The 21,315-nt window shown below is 42.9% G+C and overlaps 1 protein-coding gene across 1 annotated transcript in view; it reads left to right on the top strand.

The window, feature by feature from the left end:
• LOC129819075 (potassium/sodium hyperpolarization-activated cyclic nucleotide-gated channel 1-like) overlaps positions 1-21,315 on the top strand; it is a 182,025-nt gene that overhangs the window by 94,476 nt on the left and 66,234 nt on the right. The window contains exon 4 of the mRNA XM_055875613.1: positions 7,662-7,880. Within this exon, the coding sequence (XP_055731588.1) occupies positions 7,662-7,880 (219 nt within the window). The remainder of the gene's footprint in view (positions 1-7,661; positions 7,881-21,315) is intronic.

Consider the following 21,315-nt stretch of genomic DNA (forward strand, 5'->3'; position numbering starts at 1 on the left):
AGCGAGCCAGCCAGCTAACATTAGCTAGCTAGGTAAACAATGAACCATAATCACAACTCATGACGTTACTACCCTGCATGAATAGTCAGGTAGCTAACTAACCAGATTCAATGTTAGCTAGTTTTGTCGAGCGATCGATAAACTTACACAAACGCTTGGATTTCTTTCGCTGTAAAGCATAATTTCAAAATCTGATACGACAGGTGGATTAACAAAAGGCTAAACTGTGTTTTCCTATATTGCACTTGTGATTTCATGAATATAAATATTTTTAGTAATATTTATTGAATGTAGCGCTATGCTATTCAGCGGTTGTTGATGACACTTATCCCGTTAATGGGATTGCAGCCATAACAGGTTTTAAGCTATGAGTTGATAGCCACTGGATGACTTATGCAATGCTAAACTAACGTTAACAGGCTGGTAGGGCTAATATTAGCAGGCTACTGATGACATGTTTCTACACTTGGCATTCTCTCAACCAGCTTCACCTGAAGTTTCAAAGGAGTTCCCACATATGCTGAGCACTTGTTGGCTGCTTTTCCTTCACTTTGCAATCTAACTCATCCCAATGGCTTAAAGACAACAAAGTCAAGGTATTGGAGTGGCCATCACAAAGCCCTGTCCTCAATCCTATAGAACATTTGTAGGTAGAACTGAAAAAGCGTATGCGAGCAAGGAGGCCTACAAACCTGACTCAGTTACATCAGCTCTGTCAGGAGGAGTGGGCCAAAATTCACCCAACTTATTGTGGGAAGCTTGTGGAAGGCTTCCCGAAACGTTTGACCAAAGTTAAACAATTTAAAGGCAATGCTACCAAATACTAATTGAGTATATGTAATCTTCTGACCCACTGGGAATGTGATGAAAGAAAAACATTCTCTCTACTATTATTCTGACATTTCACATTCTTAAAATAAAGTAGTGATGCTAATTGACCTAAAACAGGGATTTTTTTACTAGGATTAAATGTCAGGAATTGTGAAAAACTGAGTTTAAATGTATTTGGCTAAGGTGTATGTAAACCTCCGACTTCACTGTACATGGCTTGGTTCTTGTTTACCAGTTGAATGTGTGTACTGTATGTTGACAGTATGCATGTTTATAGTAGGCCTTAGCATGCTCCTTAATCCCCCAGCAGGAGATTCGCTCCTGCAATGGTGGCTTCTCCGGGCATGGTGGCTTTGACATGGTTAAGTTGGTTCCCCATGCAGATCAATTCATAGACATACTGTACATGTACAGTACATATGTTGATATACATCATTGGTTGTGTGCCATATTATCAACACTACAACATACAGTTACATAAACACATTACACCATACTTCAACATTTTAACATAATGCAGGTCTCTATTGCAAATATATTTTGTCTCAATGAGACTAACCAGTGTAAATGAAGGCTAAATGAGCATATTGCTTACTACTTCAACACACTGTAAGCTTATACTATACAGGATCTTTTAATAATATTTTTCTCTTAGATTTTCTATCATTCTGAAAGGGACTATAACTGATCAAAAATATAAATGCAATATGTAAAGTCTTGGTCCTATGTTTGATGAGCTGAAATAAAAGATCCCAGAAATGTTCCATATGCACAAAATAAAAACCTGTGCACAAATGTGTTTACATCCCTGTAAGTGATAACTTCTCCTTTGCCAAGATACTCTATTCACCCTACAGGTGTGGCATTTCAAGAAGATGATTACAGCATGATCATTACACAGGTGCACCTTGTGCTGGGGACACTTAAAGGCCAGTCTAATTTTGTACAGCTTTGCCACAAGTTTTGAGGGAGTGTACAATTGGCATGCTGACTGCAGGAATGTCCACCAGCACTGTTGCCAGAGAATTTATCGTTAATTTCTCTGCCATAAGCTGCTTCCAGTGTCGTTTTAGAGAATTTGGCAGTACGTCCAACCCTCCTCACATCCACAGACTATGTGTATGGCGTTGTGTGGGTGAGTAGTTTGCCGATGTCAACATTGTAAACAGAGTGCCCCATGGTAGCGGTGTTGTTATGGTATGGGCAGGCATAAGCTACGGTAGACAAAACACGATTGCATTTTTTCAATGGCAGTTTGAATGCACAGAGATACCTTGATGAGGTCCTGAAGCACATTGTAGTGCCATTCATCTGCCATCATCACCTCATGTTTCAGCGTGATAATGCACGGCCTCATGTTACAAGGATCAATTTCCTTTAAGTACACAATTTCCTGGAAGCTGAAAATGTCCCATTTCTTCCATGGCCTTCATACTCACCAGACATGTCACCCATTGAGCATGTTTGGGATGCTCTGGATTGACGCGTACGACAGCGTGTTCCAGTTCCCGCCAATATCCAGCAACTTCACACAGCCATTGAAGAGGAGTGGGACAACATTCCACAGGTCACAATCAACAGCCTGATCAACTCTATGCGAAGGAGATGTGGCGCGCTGCATGAGGCGAATGGTGGTCACACCAGGTACTGACTGGTTTTCTGATCTATGCCCCTACTTTTTTTTAAGGTATCCGTGACCAATAGATGTATATCTGTATTTCCAGTAATGTGAAATCCACAGATTACGGCCTAATTAATTTATGGGGCGGCAGGTAGCCTTGTGTTTAGAGCGTTGGACTAGTAACCGAAAGGTTGCAAGATCGAATCCCCGAGCTGACAAGGTAAAACTCTGTCGTTCTGCCCCTGAACAAGACAGTTAACCCACTGTTCCTAGGCTGTCATTGAAAATAAGAATTTGTTCTTACCTGACTTGCCTAGTTAAATAAAGGTTAAAAACATAATATTCAATTGGCTGATTTCCTGATATAAACTGTAACTCAGCAACAATACTAGAGTAAGGATATACAGTGCATTCGGAAAGTATTCAGACCCCTTCCCTTTTTCCACATTTTGTTACGTTACTGCCATTAAAAAAATCCAAATCTATACACAATACCTCATAATGAACATATTTTAATTTTTTTTTGCAAATGTATATATATTTTTTAAAACACATACCTAAATTACATACAGTAAGTATTCAGACCCTTTCCTATGAGACTCCAATTTGAGTTCAGGTGCATCCTGTTTCCATTGATCATCCTTGAGATGTTTCTACAACTTGATTGGAGTCCATCTGTGGTAAATTCAATTGATTAGACATGATTTGGAAAGGCACACTCCTGTCTATATAAGGTCCCACAGTTGACAGTGCATGTCAGAGCAAAAACCAAGCCATGAGGTTGAAAGAATGGTCTGTAGAGCTCCAAGACAGGATCTAGTCGAGGCACAGATCTGGGGAAGGGTACCAAAAAATGTCTGCAGCATTAAAGGTCCCCAAGAACACATTGGCCTTCATTCTTAAATGGAAGAAGTTTGGAACCACCAAGACTCTTCCTAGAGCTGGCCGTCCGGCCATACTGAGCAATCGAGGGAGAAGGGCCTTGGTCAGGGAGGTGACCAAGAAGCCGATGGTCACTCTGACAGAGCTCAAGAGTTCCTCTGTGGAGATGGGAGAACCTTCCAGAAGGACAACCATCTCTACTGCACTCCACCAATCAGGCCTTTATGGTAGAGTGGCCAGACGGAAGCCACTCCTCAGTAAAAAGGCACATGACATCCCGCTTGGGGATTGCCAAAAGGCACATAAAGGAATCTCAGACCATAAGAAAGAAGATTCTCTTGTCTGATGAAACCAAGATTGAACTCTTTGGCCTGAGTGCCAAGTGTCACGTCTGGAGGAAACCTGGCACCATCCCTAGGGTGAAGCATGGGGGTGGCAGCATCATGCTGTGAGGATGTTTTTCAGCGACAGGGACTGGAAAACTAGCCAGGATCGAGGGAAAGATGAACTGCGCAAAGTACAGTGAGATCCTTGATGAAAACTTGCTCCAGAGAGCTCTGTACCTGAGACTGGGGCGAAAGACAACGACCCTAAGAACATCGCCATGACAACACAGGGTTGGCTTTGGGACATGTCTCTGAATATCTTTGAGTGGCCCAGTCAGAACCCAGACTTGAACCTGATCGAACATCTCTGGAGAGACATGAAAATAGCTATGCAGCGACGCACCCCATCCAACCTGACAGAGCTTCAGAGGATCTGCAGAGAAGAATGAGAGAAACTCCCCAAATACAGGTGTGCCAAGCTTGTGGCGTCATACCCAAGAAGACGTGAGGCTGTAATCGCTGCCAAAGGTGCTTCAACAAAGTACTGAGTAAAGGGTCTGAATAGTTATGTAAATGTAAAAAAGTATATATATATTATTTTTATTTTATTTTATACATTTGCAAAAAATTCAAAAAACGTTTTTTGCTTTGTCATTATTGAATATTGTGTGTAGATTGATGAGGGGGGAAAACGATTTAATCCATTTTAGAATAAGGCTGTAACGTAACAAAATGTTTAACATGTCAAGGGGTCTGAATACTTCCTGAATGCACTGTAAAGGAAAATTAACATAAGCCTTCAAACTGTATGCCTTTTTGACCCCTTTGTTCTTTGGGCTGCAACCACACAACCAAACCCTGAACCCAATGAACTGTTTGTTACATTACTCATCTTAATAAATGTCACAAATGTCACAAGCCTCCAGGTCAGGATATTCTGTACAACTCCCACTTCCTAGTGGCATAAATTCCATCCTCCTGCAAGCCACTAGTCTTGAAGACTTCAATGTCGATTTTATAAAATAAATAAAACATTAAAAAAGAGAGTAGAGTCATATAATATGGCTAGCAAGCCACCAAACAGGCCCCTACATCTGTGACTACGTCCAAAATGGTACCCTATTCCCTATATAGTATATTACTTTTGACCAGAGCCCTTTAGGCCTCTATAGGCACTACAAAGTGAATAGGGTGCCATCTGGGATGCACACTATGACTCCCGGCAAGGCACCTAAGCTCAATTTGGAAAGACGGATGTGACAGCTCCCTGATACAGTCTCTTGTAGTTGCTCTTCCTGAGTGGCGGACTCCTCCAATTTTCTCTCCTGTTCCTCTCTTTCTGTGAACTAAATGTGCCGAGGAAGTACTCCAGCAGAACACTTCATAGAAAGAACTACTCGTGCACCTCTAGAACATTGTCACTCCCAACCCCCACTGTCTCAAACACTGTTGTACTAAATGTAACATTTGTTCTATGTTCTGTCTTATATTGGTGTTTTCTAGAATGCTTCCTCCTGTGCTCTGTCTTTAACTGTTGTTACGTTCCCCAGTTTCTGTGTTGTAGTTTGTATTTGAGTGTGTGTGTTTCAGGAGATGGCTTCCTGAAATTCTCCCCAAGCAGCTGATTGGTCGGCCCCAATTAATGATTGGCGAGCTGACCCCGCCCCCTCGTTCGACCTCTATATCTCTAATTACTATTGCCACCTGAAGCTATAAAAGCCAGTGTTCTGTTGATCAGAAGAGGGAGATCATAGGCAGGCTGAGAGCATAGGCAGGCTGAGAGCATAGGCAGGCTGAGAGCATAGGCAGGCTGAGAGCATAGGCAGGCTGAGAGCATAGGCAGGCTGAGAGCATAGGCAGGCTGAGAGCATAGGCAGGCTGAGATTGAATGTGAGAGAGATCATAGGCAGGCTTAGATCATTGTAGGCTGAGATCATTGCTGGAGAGATTGAATGTTATATAGATCATTGCTGAGAGAGGAGGTTGTTGGCTGAGGGTTATAACATGTTGGTCGTTGGTATGTACTGTGTTAGTTGTTGCTGGGAGCAGTTGGTATGTTCTGTGTGAGATTGTTGCTCAGATAGAGATTATTTGATGTCCTTTGTTTCTTAGTTTGTTTGAGTATTGTTTTATATTCTGTTTCATTTGTTCCCAGGGGGGAAGTGACCTAGGGAGTGCTTAGGCAAGAGGCCCGCGGGCATGCATATACCCGTAGTATATTCAATGTCTAGGCACACTAGGTAAGACCTGGGCGGACCACCCCCTGTATTTTGGTTAGGGCACCAGGTGGTGCTAAGTTAGGTAAGTAGTGGGTAGGCAGGTTAGATAGGAGAGGGGGAGCTTTGTTATTTACTTTCTTTGCTTTGGTTCCGTCCAGCCCCCTTTCCCCATATTACCGTGTCAGGAATAAAATCCTAGTAAACGGTAAATTCTGCCTTTTTGTCATCCTTTCTCACACTTACAGTCCACACCTCTTTCACTTCACGGGGGGTTGAGTTGTAGCAGGGTGTTGCGTTCCCTCTTCTTAGAGGCGTGCGTAACACTGTGTTGATGCATCACCTGTGTCACATTTTATGTTCTTTCTTTTCCTGCTGTGACACCTCCAGTGTGTGCTAGGCTTCATCATACCGTGCTGTTGTACTTTATTACATCCATTGTATGTTCTGTCTTTTACTGCTGTTCGTCTGCCACATGTATGCCAACTCCTCGCTCTCTTTTACTGTTGCTGTAGTGCCTGCCACCTCCAGTGTCTGATGCATTACACACTGCACTGTTATACTTTATAACAAATTCCTACTAGGGTTTTTTTTGCTGCCGCTCTCTTGGAAGCCACCTCAAGTGTTCTGTCTTATACCGTCGCTGTAGTGCCTGCAACTATTGTACTTTACCCAGGTCTTCCTCTGCTGCTGTCTTGTATGCCACCTCCAGTCTGTCAATGACTCAGCTCCCTACATGTAAGCCTTTGAAACCTGTATGATAGAACTGCAGGATCTGATTTCTCTTGAGGAATTTAGCAGGTTGGTTGATGAACGTGCCCTGTCTTTTATCGGAGTTGTCTTTTCTTGTATGCCACACCTGCCAGTGCTGTCGCTGCAGGCTCCCCTATTGCTTTTCAAAATCAGAGCATCCATCATCAAGATTTCATTTCACTAACATTTTACATGTAGAGCTTCAATTTCCACACTGTATAAGCACTTGCATTTAATGTACAAGAACTTTGTGACAACTGCTGATGAAAAAAAGGGCATTATAAATACATTTGATGAATTGACATTTACAGCAACAGTATGGATCACCAGGAGACTATGTTGAGAATCAATGCTGAAGAATGCAGTTGTATAAATACTGTATGCTATTGATTCAAACCAATGTGCCAGATGCTTAGTCTAAGCCTTGCTCCAGCAGGGTTTATAGTATCTGGGCTGAATCATAGTGCCTTGGTCCTGACAGGACTGTATTTCTGCCTCTGCACTGAATCCCATTAAAGCACTTGTGGGAATCAGCCATAAGAAGGGTTGTATCCCAAAAGGCACCCTCTTCCCTATACAGTACACTACAACAGCAGTGCACTATGCAGGGGATAGTGCCATTTGGAACGCAATAGAGAAAAGGCAGAAGCCAGGCAGAACCCTCGCCTCTCTGCTTCCTCCGTCCAGCTCAGTGAAGTGAAGGATCCCTAGGTCAAAGACAAACTTAACATCAGCTCTTACACAGCTAATGGAAGTAATCAATGTTGATTAGCACCGCTTCCAGCCATCAATTGTTTTACACACGTTGGCCAAGGAGGAATGAGAGAGCGAGGGAGGAGAGGGAGGGGTGGTTTAGTCACTCTGTGAGCGTAACGTGCCCAAGCATGAAGGGTATGTTGGCAGGATGTTCTGTGGAGGTTCAGTTATCCATCAAAGAGAAAGATCCTTCTCTCTCTGTGCCGTAAATCTTCTACAAGCCCGCGGTAACTCTCCCCTTCTCTCTCCCTCCTTCTCCCCCTGTCTCCCCTGCAGAATGACTCGTGGGGTAAGCAGTACTCGTACGCTCTCTTTAAGGCCATGAGCCACATGCTGTGTATCGGGTACGGCGCCCGGGCGCCCGTCAGCATGTCCGACCTGTGGATCACCATGCTCAGTATGATTGTGGGCGCCACCTGCTACGCCATGTTCGTCGGCCACGCCACCGCTCTCATCCAATCCCTGGACTCGTCCCGCAGGCAGTACCAAGAGAAGGTAAGCCCTTTCTTAATATAAAATTATATGTTTTTATTGTGCTTTTGTTTTTATTATCATTATTTATCAACTCAATGGTTTCCTGCACCTGATGTTCCATGTTATGTTGTTCATTTCCATCATGAGGTAAGTGATTTAATATTTTCGAAACTTTTATATATTTTTACAATACATAATGCTTATTTCTCTCAGGTGGATTATGCCTACATTGGGCCTGTATTTTAGGGATGCTGCACTGCACTCAGTGTCAGATCATAATATCCCGTTCTGCTATGTGGCTCTGAAAGAGGATTTGGAAAAGCCGTCACAGATACCAAAAACCCTTGTCCCTGTTGTGAGGAGGTTCCCAGACAGAACTACAGTAGCACCATGTCTGCATCCCAAGTGCTCTGGTCGAAAGTAGTGCACTATGTAGGGGAATAGGGTGCCATTTGGGATGCTACCCATCTCTGTTTGGGGGCTTTTAGGGAACACTGTTAGGGGAGGTTCTGCAATCTAGATCCCCTATTACATCATTTCTGCATGAAATTATTCATCATGGACCACCAAACATCTGGAGTCATGCTAATGAGTTCTGAGTTCTTAGTATAAGCTGTTAGAATCTAAATGATTGGGCGTTTGCATTAAAGAGCAGAGTTCAATTCCCATATCCGTTAGACTAGTGTTATGGCTAGGGCTTGCTTCTGAAGCTGTAGGCTTATAAGCACTTATGATGCAGTCTAGACTCACTGTACCTATACAAGTCTGTCAGTTTGACTCTTGCAAAGATTGGTAAGGATTAGGGTGAGATCAATACTACCCACTGTTCTGAGTCTGACCCTTTGATAGATTTAGTTAGCACCAGTGGCGATCTATGACTTTAGCCATAATAACCTGTGCTGACCGTTGGATAGGTTTCTTAGTAGGCTCACGTGTGAGTGATCTGATTAGCCATAATAATCTATTCTAGCGCTAACCTTTGGGGAGATTGGTAACTGTAGCATTCCGTGGCTCTCTATGACTGTAGTCTCACCTGTGATCTGTGAATGACCTGGCTTAGATTCGATTGCATCCGTTTCCTCATCTTGGCTACTTTATTGTTTATCTGGTTTGTATTTGTTGTCAGAAAGTTGTGAAAGCATCAATTTGATAAAAAATGTCAGGCCTAATGAGCTGTCCCACACACAAACTGGATTGAACACGACACACATACACACAGCAGTGGATGACTAACTTTCCTTGTTTTATACTGCAATATATACTGCAATATTTCATTGTTACCGCAATATTACTTAATTTGCCTAATGCATAGCTACATGTTTCATTTAAAATTGTGGAATGATATCATGAACATATCGAAACATTTTAAAACACTTCCATAGAACATTTTCATACAGAACACATAGAATGCACAGAACAGAATAATCCCTTGCATTGTACGTCTAACCAGGGTGAAGATCACACGATGACGATCACTTTCTGATATATCATCAGTTGAATCACCTAGCTAGATAATTGGTAAGATTTCATTGTTTTGCACTCTGCAAACATTATCAATCATATAGAATACCCTTGCTATCGCCTATGTCTAAAGTGTTGATATCTCACGCTATTCGGTCTCACAGTCACAGCGGACATTGCAGTTTGATTAATGGTGCATCTTTGGAAGTTTGTGAGGGTCTAGAAGGACAGAGAAATGTATAACCGGGGATATTTACCTCAGAGAACATTGTGTTGCTGCATGACAGAATGTATCAATGTTATGAGAATGCATTAACATTCCAAGAACCATGGACGGAATACAATATAAAGTGTTCTCCTCCTCACAGACAGACACAATGTACCTTGCATAAGCACGTAGTGTTTTCAGCAGCAAGCACAAAGCACATTCATTCCCTTCAGAGGTTTACAAACACTTAGGTTGGTTGGTCATTAAAACTCGTTTTTCAACCACTCCACAAATTTCTTGTTAACAAAATATAGTTTTCACAAATCGGTTAGGACATTACTTTGTGCATGTCACAAATAATTTTTCCTACAATTGTTTTCACAGATTATTTCATTAAAATTCTGTAACGGTGTTCCTCCTCCTCTTCATACAAAGAGGAGGAGTAGTGATTCGACCAACATGCAGCGGGTTGTGAATACATAATGATACTTTATTAACAAGACGAAACTAAACACACGAAGAACACTTGATAAATTTACAAAACAACAAAACGAAGTAGACAGACCTGAACGAGAGTACTTACATAAAACACGAAGCACGTAGGAACAGGTACAGACTATAACAAACGAACGAACAAACGCTACAGTCCCGTGTGGTGCGCAGACACAGACACGAACGACAATCACCCACAAACAAACAGTGAGAACAACCTACCTTAATATGACTCTCAATCAGAGGAAACGTCAAACACCTGCCTCTAATTGAGAGCCATACCAGGCAACCCAAAACCAACATAGACGGCCCACCCAAATCTCACGCCCTGACCATCAAACACATACAAAACAACAGAAAACAGGTCAGGAACGTGACAAATTCACTGTGTCCCAATTTCAGTGGGTCATAAGTTTACATACACTAAGTTGACTGTGCCTTTAAACAGCTTGGAAAATTCCAGAAAATTATGTCATGGCTTTAGAAGCTTCTGATAGGCTAATTGACAACATTTGAGTCAATTGGAGGTGTACCAGTGGATGTATTTCAAGGCCTACCTTCAAACTCAGTGCCTCTTTGCTTGACATCATGGGAAAATCTAAAGAAATCAGCCAAGACCTCAGAAATAAATTGTAGACCTCCACAAGTCTGGTTCATCCTTGGGAGCAATTTCCAAACGCCTGAAGGTACCACGTTCATCTATACGAACAATAGTACGCTTGTAGAAACACCATGGGACCACGCAACCATCATACCACTCAGGGAGGAGACGCGTTCTGTCTCCTAGAGATCAACATACGTTGGTGCGAAAAGTGCAAATCAGTCCCAGAACAGCAAAGGACCTTGTGAAGATGCTGGAGGAAACAGGTACGAAACTATCTATATCCACAAACTGAAAGGCCGCTCAGCAAGGAAGAAGCCCCTGCTCCAAAACCACCATAAAAAAGCCAGACTACAGTTTGCAACTGCACATGGGGACAAAGATTGTACTTTTTGGAGAAATGTCCTCTGGTCTGATGAAACGAAAATAGAACTGTTGTTTGGCCATAATGACCATCGTTATGTTTGGAGGGAAAAGGGGGAGGCTTGCAAGCCGAAGAACACCATCCCAACAGTGAAGCACAGGGGTGGCAGCATCATGTGGTGGGGGTGCTTTGCTGCAGGAGGGACTGGTGCACTTCACAAAATAGATGGCATCATGAGGAAGGAAAATTATGTGGATATATCAGTCAGGAATTTAAAGCTTGGTTTCAATTGGGTCCCAAGCATACTTCAGAAGTTGTGACAAAATGGCTTATGGAAAACAAAGTCAAGGTATTGGAATGGTCATCACAAAGCCCTGTCCTCAAGCCTAGAGAAAATTTGTGGGCAGAACTGAAGAAGTGTGTGCGAGCAAGGATGCCTACAAATCTGACGCAGTTACACCAGCTCTGTCAGGAGGAATGGGCCAAAAATCACCCAATTTATTGTGGGAAGCTTCTGGAAGGCTACCTGACACATTTGACCCAAGTTGAACAATTTAAAGGCAATGTTACCAAATTCGAATTGAGTGTATGTAAACTTCTGACCCACTGGGAATGTGATGAACGAAATAAAACCTGAAATAAATCACTCTCCTATTATTCTGACATTTCACATTCTTAAAATAAAGTGGTGATCCTAACTGACCTAAGACGGGGTCTTTTTACTCAGATTAAATGTCAGGAATTGTGAAAAACTGAGTTTAAATGTATTTGGCTAAGGTGTATATAAACCTCCGACTTCAACTGTATACATAAACATTCATACATACAAGTGGGGCAAAAAAGTATTTAGTCAGCCACCAATTGTGCAAGTTCTCCCACTTAAAAAGATGAGAGAGGCCTGTAATTTTCATCATAGGTACACTTCAACTATGATTAGTGGAGATGGAGGAGACAAACAAAAACATTCTGAAAGTACTTTACTTCCTCTTTCAAAATATCATTCAGTGAATCATGCGTGACTCCATCATCTGTAACAAGTTTCAAAAAAAAATTTGGTAGCATTTCTATGTTGAAGAATGAAAAATTATTTGCTTATTTTTATAATATAATTCACTGGATCTTTCTTGAATGAGTTCCTCCATTTCTTTTTGTTTTTCCTCTAACTTATTCTGTGCCTCTATGGTACAGTTTTTATTGCCATCTAACTGTACTGTTAGTCCTTCAATTTCCTTTGTTAATATGGACTCTTTTGATCTAAATTATTTTTGTTTTATAGAGGAGTACTGAATTGCATGGGGTCTACTGGCACATTTAAAAGTGTCCCATACAATAAGGGGTTCTGCTGTACCTATTTTATGTCAGAAAAAGTCAGTTATCAATTCTTCTGTCCTAGTTAAACAAGTTATCATCCAGTAGGCTTTGAAAACATTTCCAATATCCTCGCCCACATGGAAATTCTGTAAGAGTATATCAAATCAAATGTATTTATATAGCCCTTCTTACATCAGCTGATGTCTCAAAGTTCTGTACAGAAACCCAGCCTAAAACCCCAAACAGCAAGCAATGCAGGTGTAGAAGCACGGTGGCTAGGAAAAACTCCCTAGAAAGGCCAAAACCTAGGAAGAAACCTAGAGAGGAACCAGGCTATGAGGGATGGCCAGTCCTCTTCTGGCTGTGCCAGGTGGAGATTATAACAGAACATGGCCAAGATGTTCAAATGTTCACAAATGACCAGCATGGTCAAATAATAATAATCACAGTAGTTGTCGAGGGTGCAGCAAGTCAGCCCCTCAGGAGTAAATGTCAGTTGGCTTTTCATAGCCGATCATTAAGAGTATCTCTACCGCTCCTGATGTCTCTAGAGAGTTGAAAACAGCAGGTCTGGGACAGGGAGCACGTCCGGTGAACAGCTCACGGTTCCATAGCCGCAGTCAGAACAGTTGAAACTGGAGCAGCAGCATGACCAGGTGGACTGGGGACAGCAAGGAGTCATCATGCCAGGTAGTCCTGAGGCATGGTCCTAGGGCTCAGGTCCTCCATATTTGCCAATTATGTGATGAACCGATCGCATTCTGTCCCCTATTAACACATAAGAAAGTAATCAAGACGACTAGCTTGATTAAGCCTCCGCCATGTATATCTCACTAGGTCAGGGTATTTAAGCCTCCATATATCCACTAATTCCAATATATCCATGACATTAATGATTTCCTTAAGTGCCTGAGGCTAATAGTTTGTAGTGTGATTTCCTTTCTGGTCTATAGAGGTATTTAAGACCGTATTTAAAATCTCCCACCATAATAATAGAGTCTAGTGTTGCTTGTAGAGTTGATCAATTCTTATATATTGTCAAAGAAGGTTGGATCATTATTTGGACCGTATAGGTTAATAAGCCATGTCTGTTTATTGTCCAATAACATATTTAAAATAATCCATCTACCCTGATCTGTTTGGACAATTTGCACATTTGGATCAAAGTTATTATTAATTAAAACCATCACCCCTTTTGAATTTCTTTGCCCATGGGAGAAATATATTTCGCACCCCCAGTCCTTTTTCCACAAAACTTAATCTAAAATTGTTGAATGAGTTTCTTGATAACAATATATATTATATTCCTTCTCTTTTAGCCAGGTAAATACTGATCATCTTTTTCTGTTATCTGCTAAGCCATTACAATTATAACTGGCTATACATATTTCACCACAAGTTTCAATTCTATTTATCAAAATATATGTTTGTAAACCTACCATTAAAAAGTAACGTGATGAAAGAGTGTCTATATAGCTGTACCATGATATTTGCATTGCTACTAAGTTACCCTCCAATTGGTCCCCACTATTCCACCTACTTAAAACTCTCCTCATCCCGAGTTGGGTTGTCATCCCAATGCCCAGCAGACCACCCGGATCCCATATCCCCGGAGAGACCGGAATCCATCCCTCGAAAAGAGCAAACAGTGCCACCTACAGAACAGAAGCAGATCAACCGCCAAATGCATTTCCATCACCCTCACCTCGATTTGTTTTATACATAGCCATTTAAAAAATATTATACAAATCATTTCTTATTTTCCATAATAAGCTATTAATATTTGTAGTAATGTAGGCAATTTATGCAAAGGATTTTTTTAACCTCTAACCAGTCTCACCATTACCAAAATTACATAATGGCAAGCAATTATTATATTAGCAAATAATTATTGTGAATCATCCTATATTGTTCCTAACATATTTTACCCCCTCGCAACATTTGTGGGAAACCCACACTGTTACGCACACCTCTTGGAGGGAACGCAACACCCTGCTACACTCAACTCCCCGTGGAGTGAAAGAGGTATGTGATTGTAGGTGCGGGCAAAGATGACAGAGGCAGAGAATATTACCGTTTACTGGGAATTTATTTCCTTAACACGGTAATGTGGGGAAAAGGGGCTGGCAAAGGAAGTAAAAGGTAAAGAGCCCCCTCTCCTACCCACTACTTACCTAACCTTAACGCCACCTGGCACGCTAACCAAAATACAGGGGGTGGTCCGCCCAGGTCTTACCTAGCGTGCATAGACAGAGTACATACTACGGGTATATTTATGCCCGCAGGCCTCTTGCCTAAGCACTCCCAAGGAGCCTTCCCCCCAGGGAACAAATCAAACAGAATAATACAAACTTAAAGTGAACAATTTCAATAATCAAAAACACTGAGTCCTATTGGCGCACCTCAGAAGTAGCGGCTACAAAATACTGTCAACAAAACTGTGTCTGAGCAACAACCAACACAGAACATCCAAGAAGCTCTCTTTTCCTAACAAAGGAACACTGGCTTTTATCCAGCTGGGGAAGGAGTTTGTAATTGCAGACAGCTGTATCCCCTGACGAGAGGGCGGGGTCAGAGCTCCAATCTGGAATGAGGCCGACCAATCAGCTGCTTTGGACTTCAGGAAGCCATTTCCTGAAATACACACGTACATATACACAAACCCACAACACAGACACTGGGGAACGTAACACACTCATACGCACTCACACACACTCATACACAATCAACCTCTTTCTCCCACAAAACCATGGATTCACATTCTCAACAGTTGCACCATCCCAGAGCCCAACTCAAGAAAGGTCTTGATTTACGAATGCATATACAGTTGCAGCTGTATGAGAAGGCCTGCAAAACTGTGCAAAAAAAATGGGGCAGAAATGGGGAGATTTTATTAACCATTGTCACGTCCTAGATGCTGGGGATGCTGTCAGATATACCCCCTTCCCCTGAAACACCCACAACATGGTCCCCCGTATTGACCACGCAGTCGTGCAGTCAGACCTTTGATTTTGTGCCACCAGGGCCACAATAATATTCCCCCTCTCTGAATGTCCGAGTGTGACCCCCTCTCCAAGAATACTTTAGTGGATAAAATACGATAGCAAATTCTTAGTACGTGGTTAACCTCATACCCATGCTATTAGTATGTGATTGATGCTGTTGGATAGAACCTTAGCTTCCTGACATGACCAAACCCCACCTCAACATGTCTCAGTTAGTCACAGACTGTTTTAAATTTGAAATGTCAAAATACCCTCATACTTGACTGTGTATCTAGAATAAATCAATTCCCCTCAAACAAAACCTGGCCCCTTATCACCTCACTGCAGCTGTGGGGGATCCATTTGAAATGACAACGTGAAGGGGACGTGTTTTTTCCTCTCCTTTTGACACATTTCCTTTTTTGGTGCACTTGATTGGCATCGGGATGTTTCTGCGTACGCTGCTACCTGCGGATACCATTAGTTTCCGTTCACGCCTCGCCATTACTAACGCCTTTAATTACCTGAGGCAGTGTGTGTGAGAGAGAGATAAAAAGAGAGGGAAAGAGAGAGGAAGTGAGAGAGAGTGAGCAGGTCTTACAATCCTGCCACACCCCTGTCGTGTGTGTGCGTGCGTGCGGCCGTGCAGGCGCATGCGTGTGTGTGCGTGGGTGGGTGGGTGTGTACCTGTTTGATTAAGCCAGAGCAGTGCAGCTATGGCCTGATTAAAATGGATGAGCTGGTGAAGGATCTGTCTCTCTCTGTCTGGCTGCTCCTGAAATGTCACCCTATTCCCTATTTAGTGCACTACTTTTGAGTCAAAAGAAGTGCACCAAAGGAAATTGTTTGCCGTTTTGGGATGCAGCCTCTGTCTGCTCTCTGTTTAACTCCCTGTAGACAATGCAACAATGTCTATTTGCATACATATTTTCTTAGGGGGTAGATCAGTTTTAAGATTGCAGATAGATCGTAGCTTCCGTCAATGTAATTGTCTGCATCACTTCCAATCACCCATATATTTTTAGAAAATATATACACTACCGGTCAAAAGTTTTAGAACACCTACTCATCAAGGGTTTTTCTTGATTTTTTCTTTAAGTAAACAAAAAGTATATACAGGATATACATATATAAATATATATATACACATCAACAGTGAAGAGGCGACTCCGGGAGGCTGGCCTTCTAGGCAGAGTTCCTCTGTCCAGTATCCATGTTCTTTTGCCCCTCTTAATCCTTCCTTTTTATTGGCCAGTCTGAGATATGGCTTTTTTTTTCCAACTCTGCCTAGAAAGCCAACATCCCGGAGGCACCTCTTCACTGGTGTTTTGTGGGTACTATTTAATAAAGCTGCCAGTTGAGGACTTGTGAGGTGTCTGTTTCTCAAACTAGACACTCTAATTTACTTATCCTCTTGGTTAGTTGTGCAACAGGGCCTCCCACTCCTCTTTCTATTCTGGTTAGAGCCAGTTTGCGCTGTTCTGTGGAGGGAATAGAACACAGCGTTGTACGATCTTTAGTTTCTTGGCAATTTCTCGCGTGGAATAGCCTTCATTTCTCAGAACAAGAATAGACTGATGAGTTTCAGAAGAAATGCTTTGTTTCTGGCCATTTTGAGCCTGTAATCGAACACACAAATGCTGATGCTCCAGATACTCAACTAGTCTAAAGAAGGCTAGTTTTATTTCTTCTTTAATCAGTATAACAGTTTTCAGCTGTGCTAACATAATTGCAAAATGGTTTTCTAATGATCAATTAGCCGTTTAAAATGATAAACTTGAATTAGCTAACATAATGTGCCATTGGAGCACAGGAGTGATGGTTGCTGATAATGGGCCTCTGTACGCCTATGTAGATTTTCCATAAAAAATTCTGCCATTTCCAGCTACAAAAGTTATTTACAAGATGAACTATGTCTACAATGTGATTTTCTTTCAAAAACAAGGACATTTCTAAATGACCCCAAACTTTTGAATGGTAGTGTAGGTTTCACAATATTTAGATGTAAACCTGACAGCTGGGAAATGTACACTTTAAGAGATACAGTTATGTGTGTTTCCTGTCCATCACTAAATGAAACACACTCGTCATGACTGTCCACGGACCATTCCCACATTCTCAAAAGTATAAATATTTTTTAGTTCTCCCATTTTGGGGATTTGGAGTTTTGAACTAAGAGAAGCTCTTTGTTCTGGTAGACTCTCTCCCTCAATACTGCATGGCAGTTTCTACCAGGTATATAGGACCTGTCGTAAAGTCATAAAACTGTGAGAGACAGAGACAGGGACAGGGACAGAGACAGGGACAGAGACAGGGACAGAGACAGAGACAGGGACAGAGACAGAGACAGGGACAGGGACAGGTACAGAGCACACAGACAGCATGGGCTCCTGAGTTCTCCCTAAAAAATATAGAATTAGATTTGGATAAATGGAGATAAACTTGAAATTTTTCGCAAGGACTTATACAGGATACTAACCTCAACATCAAAACCTTCAATTCAAATTACAATTCCAGACCTAAAAGCTTGATATTGAACTATTACTACCAAAGAACATCAAGAAAAAAACTTCTAACATACCAAAACCCGCTGAAGAAACACAACGAAATCTGGAAATACCATCCGCAACAACACTGAGTGAGTAAAGTTCAGCCTGAACCTACTTCTGAAGGCTAAAAGCAAAAGACAATAATCGAAGGTATTTCAAATCAAATCAAAGTGTATTTGTCACGTTCGCCGAATACAACAGGTGTAGACCTTACAGTGAAATGCTTACTTACAGGCTTTAACCAATGGTGCGGGACAAAAAGAAGGTATGTGTGTGTGTAGGTAAGTAAAGAAATAAAACAACAGTAAAAAGACAATAGAAAAAGGAGTAGCAAGGCTATATACAGACACCTGTTAGTCAGGCTTATTGAGGTAGTATCTACATGTAGGTATCGTTAAAGTGACTATGCATATATGATGAACAGGGAGTAGCAGTAGCGTAAAAAGAGGGGTTGGCGGGTGGTGGGACACAATGCAGATAGCCCAGTTATCCAATGTGCGGGAGCACTGGTTGGTCGGGCCAATTTAGGTAGTATGTACATGAATGTATAGTTAAAGTGACTATGCATATAAGATAAACAGAGAGCAGCAGCAGCAGCAGCAGCAGCAGCAGCAGCAGCAGCAGCAGCAGCAGCGTAAAAGAGTGGTTGGGGGGGGCACACAATGCAAATAGTCCGGGTAACCATTTGGTTACCTGTTCAGGAGTCTTAAGGCTTGGGGGTAAAAACTGTTGAGAAGCCTTTTTGTCCTAGACTTGGCACTCCGGTACCGCTTTCCATGCAGTAGTAGAGAGAACAGTCTATGACTGGGGTGGCTGGGGTCTTTGACACTTTTTAGGGCCTTCCTCTGACACCGCCTGGTGTAGAGGTCCTGGATGGCAGGCAGTGATGTACTGGGCCGTACGCACTACCCTCTGAAGTGCCTTGCGGTCGGAGGTCGAGAAATTGCCGTACCAGGCAGTGATGCAACCGGTCAGGATGCTCTCGATGTTGCAGCTGTAGAACCTTTTGAGGATCTCAGGACCCATGCCAAATATCTTTAGTTTCCTGAGGGGGAATAGGCTTTGTCGTGCCCTCTTCACGACTGTCTTGGTGTGTTTGGACCAATCTAGTTTGTTGTTGATGTGGACACCAAGGAATTTGAAGCTATCAACCTGCTCCACTACAGCCCCGTCGATGAGAATGGGGACGTGCTCGGTCCTCCTTTTCATGTAGTCCACAATCATCTCCTTTGTCTTGGGATAGGTTGTTATTCTGGCACCACCCGGCCATGTCTTTGACCTCCTCCCTATAGGCTGTCTCGTCGTTGTCGGTGATCAGGCCTACCACTGTTGTGTTGTCAGCAAACTTAATGATGGTGTTGGAGTCGTGCCTGGCCATGCAGTCGTGGGTGAACAGGGAGTACAGGAGGGGACTGAGCACGCACCCCTGGGGAGCTCCAGTGTTGAGGATCAGCGTGGCAGATGTGTTGCTACCTACACTCACCACCTGGGGGCAGCCTGTCAGGAAGTCCAGGATCCAGTTGCAGAGAGAGGTGTTTAGTCCCAGGATCCTTAGCTTGGTGATGAGCTTTGAGGGTACTATGGTATTGAACGCTGAGCTGTAGTCAATGAACAGCATTCTCACATAGGTGTTCATTTTGTCCAGGTGGGAAAGGGCAGTGTGGAGTGCAATAGAGATTGCATCATCTGTGGATCTGTTTGGGCGGTATGCAAATTGGAGTAGGTCTAGGGTTTCTGGGAAAATGGTGTTGATGTGAGCCATTACCAGCCTTTCTAAGCACTTCATGGCTACGGACGTGAGTGCTACGGGTCTGTAGTCATTTAGGCAGGTTTCCTTTGTGTTCTTAGGCACAGGGACTATGGTGGTCTGCTTGAAGCATGTTGGTATTACAGACTCAGTCAGGGACAGGTCAGTGAAGACACCTGCCTGTTGGTCAGCACATGCCCGGAGCATACGTCCTGGTAATCCATCTGGCCCCGCAGCCTTGTGTATGTTGACCTGTTTAAAGATCTTACTCATGTCGGCTACGGAGAGTGTGATCACACAGTCGTCTGGAACAGCTGATACTCTCATGCATACCTCAGTGTTGCTTGCCCCGAAGCGAGCATAGAAGTGATTTAGCTCATCTGGTAGGCTCGTGTCACTGGACAGCTCGCGGCTGTGCTTCCCTTTGTAGTCTGTAATAGTTTGCAAGCCCTGCTACATCTGACGAGCGTCGGAGCCGGTGTAGTACGATTCTATCTTAGCCCTGTATTGACACTTTGCCTGTTTGATGGTTCGTCGCAGGGCATAGCGGGATTTCTTGTAAGCTTCCGGGTTAGAGTCCCACACCTTGAATGCGGCAGCTCTACCCTTTAGCTCAGTGCGAATGCTGCCTGTAATCCATGGCTTCTGTATAGTCACTGTGGGGACGACGTCCTCAATGCACTTATTGATGAAGCCAGTGACTGATGTGGTGTATTCCTCAATGTCATCGGAAGATTCCCGGAACATGTTCCAGTCTGTAATAGCAAAGCAGTCCTGTAGTTTAGCATCTGCTTCATCTGACCATTTTTTTATAGACCGAGTCGCTGGTGCTTCCTGCTTTAATTTTTGCTTGTATGCAGGAATCAGGAGGATAGAGTTGTGGTCGAATTTACCAAATGGAGGGCGAGGGAGAGCTTTGTACGCTTCTCTGTGTGTGGAGTACAGGTGATCTAGAATTTATTTCCCTCTGGTTGCACATTTAACATGTTGATAGAGATTTGGTAGAACTGATTTAAGTTTCCCTGCATTAAAGTCTCCGGCCACTAGGAGCGCCGCCTCTGGGTGAGTGGTTTCCTGTTTGCTTATTTCCTTACACAGTTGACTGAGTGCAGTCTTAGTGCCAGCATCTGTCTTTGGTGGTAAATAAACAGCCACGAAAAGTATAGCTGAGAACTCTCTAGGCAAGTAGTGTGGCCTGCAGTTTATCACAATATACTCTACTTCAGGTGAGCAAAATCTAGAGACTTCCTTAGATTTCGTGCACCAGCTGTTTACAAATATGCACAGACCGCCCCCCCCTCGTCTTACCGGAGTGTGCTGTTCTATCCTGCCGGTGCAGCGTGTATCCCACTAGCTGAATATCCATGTCGTCATTCAGCCATGATTCCGTGAAGCATAGGATATTACCATTTTAGATGTTCCGTTGGTAGGATATTCGTGATCGTACCTCGTCTAGTTTATTGTTCAATGATTGCACGTTGGCGAGTAATATTGACGGTAACGGCAGCTTTCCTAGTTGTCTTCTGCGGGTCCGGACGAGGCATCCGGCTCTTCGTCCTCTGCGTCGCTTCCTTTTGCGAATAATTGGGATGTCTGCCCTGTGGGCTGTTTGGAGAATATCGTGTGAGTCCTGCTTGCTGCTGTTCCGAGGTTAGTGATCGCTGTCCTGATATCCAGAAGCTCTTTTCTTCCATAAGACACGGTTGCAGAATTATTATGTACAAAATCATTTACAAATA

Source organism: Salvelinus fontinalis, chromosome 21 (genome assembly GCF_029448725.1).
Source record: "Salvelinus fontinalis isolate EN_2023a chromosome 21, ASM2944872v1, whole genome shotgun sequence".
Lineage (NCBI taxonomy): Eukaryota > Metazoa > Chordata > Actinopteri > Salmoniformes > Salmonidae > Salvelinus > Salvelinus fontinalis.